At 43.8% G+C, this 8,391-nt stretch overlaps 1 protein-coding gene across 1 annotated transcript in view; it reads left to right on the top strand.

The window, feature by feature from the left end:
• The window catches only part of AFDN (afadin, adherens junction formation factor), a 137,602-nt gene that overhangs the window by 31,216 nt on the left and 97,995 nt on the right, over nt 1–8,391 (top strand). The window contains exon 5 of the mRNA XM_042782258.1: nt 4,533–4,690. Within this exon, the coding sequence (XP_042638192.1) occupies nt 4,533–4,690 (158 nt within the window). The remainder of the gene's footprint in view (nt 1–4,532; nt 4,691–8,391) is intronic.

Below are 8,391 nucleotides of genomic sequence, written 5' to 3' on the forward strand. Positions count from 1 at the left end.
ATACAATATTTGTCCTTCTGTGATTGACTTATTTCACTCAGCATAATGTCCTCCAAGTTCATCCATGTTATGTGGTGTTTTGCAGATTCTAGGTTATTCTTTAGGGTTGCATAGTATTCCATTGTGTGTATGTACCATAGTTTGGTTATCCATTCCTCAGTTGATGGACACAAAAGTTGTTTCCATCTTTTGGCTATTGTAAATAGTGCTGTGATGAACATGGTTGTGCATATGTCTGTTCTTGTCATGGCTCTCGCTTCTTTAGGATATATACCTAGCAATGGAATGGCTGGGTCAAATGGTGTTTCTAATTCCAACTTTTTAAGGAATCTCCATACTGTTTTCCACAGTGGTTGTATTAGTTTACAGTGCCACCAACAGTGTTGGAGAGCCCCAGTCTCTCCACATCCTCGCCAGCGTTTATGATTTTCTGTCTTGTTGAACTTTGGTACTAGTGCTGGGGGTACCTCCTTGTTCTGAGTATCTCTCTAGTGGCTAATGATCATGAGCATTTCTTTATATGTTTGTTGGCTGCCTGAATATCCTCTTTAGTGAAGGGTCTATTAATGTCTTCTGCCCAATTTTTAATTTGATTGTTAATCTTTTTGTTGTTGAAGTGTTGGAGTTTTCTATAAATTCTAGAAATAAGTCCCTTGTCAGATGTGTCATTCCCAAATATTTTTTTCCCAATCTGTAGGTTCTTTTTTGACTCTTTTGGAGAAGTCTTTGGAAGCACATAAAAATTTAATTTTCAGAAGGTCCCATTCATCTAACTTATCTTTTGCTGTTTGTGCATTTTGGGGCACTTTCTGATAAACTCTGTATTTAAGTCTTTTTAGGCCAAAATTGTGTCTCATAGTCTGTGGTCTACAACTTTGGGATCTCAACTGCTTGCCTGCCATTTATTTAGCAGATATAAATTCTTTTAGGAAAAACTAGCTTTCTAACTCTTTGTATTTTCTGTCGCCTATGCGTTTTTCCAGGGAGCTCTGGTAGCATAGTGCCTAGGCACTTGACTGCTTACCAGAAGGCTGGTGGTTCAAACCCATCATCCGCTCCTCGGAAGGAAGATGGGGCAATCTACTTCCGTAGTGATACTGCCTTGGAAACCCAAGGAGGGGTTGCTATGAGTCGAGTCCGACTAGATGGCAAACAACAACAACAACATGCATTTTTCCATATCTGTGCCTGCCTATTCCAAAGAAAGATGATCCAACAATGTGGGAATTATTGGACAATATCAACAATATCATTAATATTGGGGAGCTCTGGTGGCATAGTCCCTAAGGCGTTTGAGTGCTACCAGAAAGCTGGCAGTTCAAACCCACCAGCCACTCCTCAGAAGGAAGAATGAGCAATCTATTTCCATAGAGATACCGCCTCAGAAACCCAAGGAGGGTCACTGTGAGGCGGAATCGACTCGAGGGCAGTGAGTTTGGTTTTTGGTTTATCATTAATGTCACACACAAGTAAAATTTTGTTGAAGATAATTAATTGAAAAAGGGTTGTAACAGTGTATTAATAAGCAGCTTCCAGAAATTTAAGCTGGATTCAACACAGGATGTGGAACGAGGGATGTGGAAAAATCCTTGCTGATGTCAGATGGATATTGGCTGAAAGCAGAGAATAACCAAAAGATGTTTGCCTGTGTTTTATTGATTATGGAGAGACATTCAACTGTGTGGATCATACAACTGTGTGGATCATAATAAATTGTTGATAACTTGAGAAGAATGGGAGTTCCAGAATACTTAATTGTGCTCATGAGGAACCTGTACTCAGCTCAAAAGGCAGCCACATAAGCAGAGCAAGGGGATACTGTATGGTTTAAAATCAGGAAGGGTGTGCCTCAAGGTTGTATCCTTTATACCATACTTGTTTGACCTGTATGCCAAGCAAATAAACGGAGAAGCTGGACTGTATGAAGAAGAACGTGGCATCAGGATTGGAGGAAGACTCATTAACAGCCTGCGATATGCAGATGACACAACCTTGCTTGCTGAAAGGGAAGAAGATTTGAAGCACTTACTGGTGAAGGTCAAAGACTACATCATTCTTCAGTATGGATTGCCCCTCAACATAAAGAAGATGAAAAGCCTCACAACTGGACTGATAAGCACCGTCACAATAAATGGAGACAAAATTGAAGTTGTCAAGGATTTCATTTTACTTGGATCGACCATCAGTGTCCATGGAGCAGCTGTCAGGAAATCAGAAGCCATGTTGCACTGGGCAAATCTGCTGCAAAAGACCTCTTTAAAGTGCTGAAGAACAAAGATGTCACTTTGAAGATTAAGGGGCGCCTCACCCAAGCCATGGTATTTTCGGTTACCACTTATGCATGTGAAAGCTGGATAGTGAATAAGGGTTGAAGAACTGAAGAAGAGTTGATACCTCTGAATTGTGGTGTTGTCAAAGAATACTGAAAATACCATGGACTTCCAGAAGAAGGAACAAATCTGTCTTTGAAGAAGTATAGCCAGGATGCTCCTTAGAAGTGAGAATGGGCAGACTTTGTCTCTCATAGTTTGGTTGTGTTGTCAGAGGGGACCATTCTCTGGAGAAGGCTGTCATGCTTGGTAAAGTAGAGGGTCAGTGAAACGGGAAATCAACGAGATGGATGGACACAGTGGCTGCAGCGATGGGCTCACGCACAGTGGATTGTGAAAGATGGCACAGCCCCGGGCAGGGTTTGGTTTTCTTGTCTGTGGTGCACTCAGGGCACCTGATGACAACAACAAAAGTGAAGTTCTTTGAAGTGCCTCCCTGCTCTTGCCCCACCTGATCTAAGTCCTGCCAGCTTCTCAGAGGGGGACTCCTCTTGTCGTTTCACTCTGTCCACCCTGACCCATGAACCCCTTTGCTGAGGACTGACATGGAACACAGTCCTTCCCTGCCTCTTTCTTACCTTTCAGGTCTCAGTTCTGAGGAAGGTCTCTGTGTTCTCTGAGCTTGCTTCTTCCTGACCACGTAGGAAGTCGTGGTAGCTTGTACCACCATCTGAAATGATTTGTTTGTTTGTTTTGTTTTTACTCTTCTCCACCTAAAAAGTGGTGGCTTGGGGCAGATGCAGCCTGAGGACAGAGTGGAACTGCCTCCACAGGGTCTCCAAGGCTGTCAGTCTTCCTGGAAGGAAAACCCAAGCCATACTCACTGCCTTGGAGTCCATTCTGACTCACAGCACCCATAGAAGACAGAGGGGAACTGCCCACAGGGTCTTCTAGCCTGTAATCTTTATGGAAGCCGACTGCTTCATCTTTCTTATGGGGAGTGGCTGGCGGGTTTGAATCCAACCTGTTGGTTAATAGTGGGTTGTTTTAACTACTATGCCACCAGAGCTCCTGTTACTGCAAGGTAGTTGTTGTTGTTGTTGTTATGTGCCATCAAGTTGGCCCCGACTCATAGCGGCCCCTCCTTGGGTTCCCAAGGCAGTATTACTACAGAAGTAGTAGATTGCCCGGCCTTCCTTCCGAGGAGTGGCTGGTTTGAACTGCCAGCCTTCTGGTTAGCAGTCAAGTGCCTTAGGCGCTATGCTGCCAGAGCTCATTTCTGCAAGGTAAGCTCTAAGCTCTCAGAAAGCTGTTTGTGCCACACTTGTTTCTTTGAAAAGAGACTGTGACACATACTCAGTACTTAGAAGTGCTTTAGATTAGAATAGAGTAGAGAGGCCTTGGGTATTAGGGGCTTCTTTCAGGGATTCAAACCTAGCTCTTGTGAGAAGACTGAGGGCTGCAGAGGGTGGGAAGTTGACCAGGGTTGGGAGAGACTTAGAGCTATGTCAGAGTCCTCCCTCTGCCCTTCTCTGTAGACTCAAGGTTTCTAGGCTTGTAAACCTTACACCTTAAGCGGAAGGCAGACATGCCATCCAAGGGGATGGTAGCACAGTAACGTACAATCCGTTGAAAGTGGCCTACCAATAGCAGGGGCTCCTCAGGCTTCCCACGATAGTACCAGTGGCTGTCCCCAATGAGTCACTGGGAGAAGTGACATGCCAGTTGGCAGCTGGGAGATAGCTGAGCCCTGGGCTTGCGGGCAAACACCTTATAGAAATTCTTTGAAAGTGCCTGCCTCCTAGTCTGCTTTTTTCAAATTGACTTATTTAATCTAGTTAATGTTTAAGGTTACCTGGATTTAAAGTTTCCATCTTGTGTTGATGATCAAGAAGTTGAAATAAATGGGAAAATAACTGTAGAAAAATGTGTTGATAAGGAAATGGAAAAGCACAGTTGGGGTGGGAGCAGTGATAGCAGACAGTGTGGAGTTGCTTCTGTTGTCTGTTCTCGCCTGCACTGTAAACGCGTGTGTCCCTGAGCTTGGAGGCCTGGAGCAGTCCGAGGCTGTTCTGAAGCAGAGTCACTGGTAAGTGTCCTCTTTCTGTCAGGAAACAAGGAACAGTTACCGCACTGATTGCATCCTTGCACTTCCTGCCGTGGAAACGCACCCGCCCTTTTCTGAAGGGGTTGTAAATGCTAGTTCCTACTGTTACTGGTGTAAAATAAACTTGTGCTCAAAATGTCAAAATGTTTTTCCAGGTGGAACACTGAGAATTTATGCAGATAGTTTAAAACCCAATATCCCCTACAAGACAATCCTCCTGTCGACCACGGACACTGCGGATTTTGCTGTGGTTGAAGCCTTGGAGAAGTACGGCCTGGAGAAGGAGAGCCCGAGGGACTACTGCATCGCTGGGGTGAGTGTCTTCTCTGCCTCCTCAGCGCCCTGAGCCCACGAGGGCTTCACGCTGGGGTGGGGTGACGGCTGCATGTCAAGGTCAGCCACGTCAGTTTACTCCCCACGGTATCATTGTGAATCTGGTGAACTGAAAACACATGTGAAATTTGTAGGAAAAAGGAGAGTCTCCCTTCTGTTACCAACACCATGTATGTTCCTTATTGTAAGATGAGGAACGCATAGTAAGACAAGTTGAAGAAAATAAAATTCACCCATTGTTGGCCTGTCAGATGATGACCACTGTTAGCATTTTGATGTATATCCTTCCAGCTCCTCCTTTGCATGTAGCAGTAACTTAATACAATCTACTTTAAGAATGCTTTTCTTGTGGTTTTTTATTAAGAGCTGTCATGGAAAAGGAGCCCTGGTAGCATAGTGGTTTAGGGCTCTGCTGCTAAACAGAAGGTCAGCAGTTCAAACCCACCGGCTGCTTTGTGGGAGAAGATACAGCAGTCTGCTTCTGTGAAGATGACAGCCTTGAACCTTATGGGGCAGCTCTCCTCTGTCCTCTGGGGTCACTGTGAGTCGGAGTCCACTCAGCACTGGCTTTGGTATATTGTGAGGATTGAGCTTTTAAATAGCTTTCAGTTAGCTGTTCCTAATTACCAGCATCTGATTGATAGGTTCAATAGTCATCTGTAGTTCTTTGGCGACAAAGAATATGTTTTTGACCCTAGTGCTAAAGAAAGAAAATGAAATTTATGCTTCTCCAGTGATTGGATAACACTGAGTAAAATGAGGTTTTCTATTCTGAGTGACAAGCTCCTTGGAAAGTTCCTGAATTCTGAGTCAATCAGGTATATACTGACTTCATCAGAGCCAGTGTTTCCCTAACAGAATGTCAGTTGACAATAGATTTTTTTTACAAAGATGTGCCCTTTTCTGTCATCTTAGCAGGTGATCGTTGAGTGATGAAATGGGGTGGTGACTTGTTTCATTGCTCTCCTTCCCCGGATTCTTGAGGTATAACTCAGGTGTAACAAGTGACACCTTTTAAAGTACATAGTCCCATTAGAGTATGCGACGAACGTTCCCGTCATCCTCAGACACCTTTTAAAGTACATGGTCCCATTGGTGTACATGACGAACGTTCCCGTCATCCTCAGACACCTTTTAAAGAACATGGTCCCATTGGTGTATGCGACGAACATTCCCATCATCCTCAGAAGTCTGTTCACATGTCCTTGTACCATACACCCCCAACCCCCAAGGCAACTGCTGTTCTGCTTTTGGTCACTGTAGACTGGCTGGGCTTTCTACCATTTTGTCACAAAGAGAATAATATAGTGTGTCCTTTGCTGCCCACCTGCCTTCACTCAGCAGATGGATTTGGGAGCCATGCGTGTTGTCTGTGCGTCAGTGTCTGCTCCCTGTGGCTTCTGGGTAGCAGTTCACTGCATGCAGATAGCACAGTTTGCTAATCCATTTAACCTGTTAATGGACACCTGCGTTGTTTCCCGTTTTGGGCTTTTATAGTAAAGCTGCACAGAATACATGCCTGTTTATCTTGGTGAAATACCCAAATGTACATGATCTCCGGATGTGTCGCTTTTTAAGAACCTTGCAGACTGCATCATTGATATGTGTACCTTTTGGCAACACTGCACTGTCTCAATTACTGTGGATTTATAAAAAGGCTTAAAATAATGCAAATTTGAGTTCCAGCTTTATTCTTTGTTTTTATCTTTAAAAACAGCTTCATTTATTCTAGTCCTTTCACATTCCCATATACATTTTAGAATCAGCTTGTCAGTTTTTACAAGAGTCTGATGCAGTAATGATTGGGTTTGCAGTGGATCCACAGATGAGTTTACAGAGACCTCTCTTTCCACCAGCCTTCAGTCTTCAACCCTTGAACACGGTCTCCCTTTTCATTTATTTAGGTGTTCTCTGATTCTCTCCACAGTGTTTACAGTTTTTGGCATAGCATTCTTGTGCTTCTTTTGTTAATAAAGGTAAGATTAAAGGAGTTGCTGGAATTTCTTTTTGCTAAAAAGCTGAGAAGTTATAAGCAGTTGGAAAAAATCTGATAAATGCTTGGTTTTATGAATGTAGTTCAGTTTTCAGCTGAAAAAAGATGAGAAAACACATTTCCTTTCCATCAGAATAACAAAAAAGGAATTAAAAAAATGGTGCAAACTTACAGAACAAAGAGAATGGGAGGAAAGATGACAAGAAATCAAAGCTGTCACTGAACTTTTGAAGGTTGAAGGTTGGGCAGTCTACTTCCGTAGTAACACCCCCTCAGAAACCCAAGGAGGGGTCGCCATGAGTCATATTCGACTCGACGGCCGTGAGTAGAACCAGGCAAGAGATTACCTGCTGAGAGGAGGTCAGAAAACAGGTAAGCACCTATATCAGAACCCCAGGGCGACACAGCAGTTCGAGGCTTAGGTACTCTCTAAGGCTGGATTAGAAGTTGAGTTGAAAACAGAAGATTAAATTGAACATTTTTGTGAGTAAAAGTATATCCACCTTAAATCCTCTTCCCCAACCTCAACCATCATGTCATCTTCCCAGCTGAAAGTTCCAGTAAGATGTTGGCAGATTGGGGATGCCAGACCGAGCAGAGGGGTGGCAGGGATCATCGTTGAAGACTGGAGGATTAAGTGGAAGTCTGCACCAAGAGTACTGACAGCCTGACTGAACGTGTCCTCCTGGAAGAATTTGCTGGCCCAAGAATATAAGGTCTGTGTAAACACAGACCTTTGCAAGTTCTGGTCCAGTAGCCCCACTGTGAGGCCTACGAAGCACAGTCCTAGGCCATCCGTATACTCAGGCTTACACTCATCTTTTTGTGACTCGCTGTCGAGCGTGAGCGGAGAGCCAAGGTCCAGCATATGTTTGAGCAAAGTCTTTGAAAGACTGAGGCGCACGGATCAAAGAGCTGGAGCTGAGAGAGTCACCGCAGAGAGCCAAGCGTCCAGAAAGCAGTGCTCGCAGGAGGGTGGTGCAGCCGCGAAATGAGGCCCGAATGCGCCACGGAGTGCCACTTAGAGGAGGAGGCGTTGGGAATGTAAAGACACATGAATCACTAAGAGACTGAGCAGAGGTGCCAGTGAAGAAGTGGGAGATAAAGTCAAAGGAACCTCTCCAAGCAGAGAACAAACAGAAAAGGAAGGAAAAGAGAAAGATAAGAAAATTAGATCATCGGTGTTAGGTATCCAAATATTTAACCAGTAGGATAAGAAAGCAAGCAAGAGGAGAGGACAGGGTGGAGGTGTCAAGAAATACTAGCAGAATACACCCCCAGAACCAAAGGATTTGCATTTCTAGGTTGAAAAGGCCTACTGTATAATGGTACAGTTACTTTGTAAAAGACCCAGACCAAAATATTATTTGAAATTTCAGAAAACTAAGGGTAAAGATGGGATAATGCTCCAGAGAAAGATTCAAGTCACATGTAAAGGACTGAGAATAAGATCGGTGCCAGTCTTTCCAACACCAGCAATGGAACCTAGAATACAGTGGCAGTGCTTTAAAATGCAGAGTGAAGATGATTTTCAATTCAAACGCTCAATCAAGTGTAAGGAGAAGTAAAGACATTTTAAAACATACATGGCCATCATGAATTTATCTCCCATGCATTCTTTTAAAACATACATGGCCGTCATGAATTTATCTCCCATGCATTCTTTTAAAACATACATGGCCGTCATG

This window comes from Orycteropus afer, unplaced genomic scaffold (genome assembly GCF_000298275.1).
Source record: "Orycteropus afer afer isolate SDZICR_OR568_19922 unplaced genomic scaffold, OryAfe1.0 scaffold00273, whole genome shotgun sequence".
NCBI classification, from domain to species: domain Eukaryota; kingdom Metazoa; phylum Chordata; class Mammalia; order Tubulidentata; family Orycteropodidae; genus Orycteropus; species Orycteropus afer.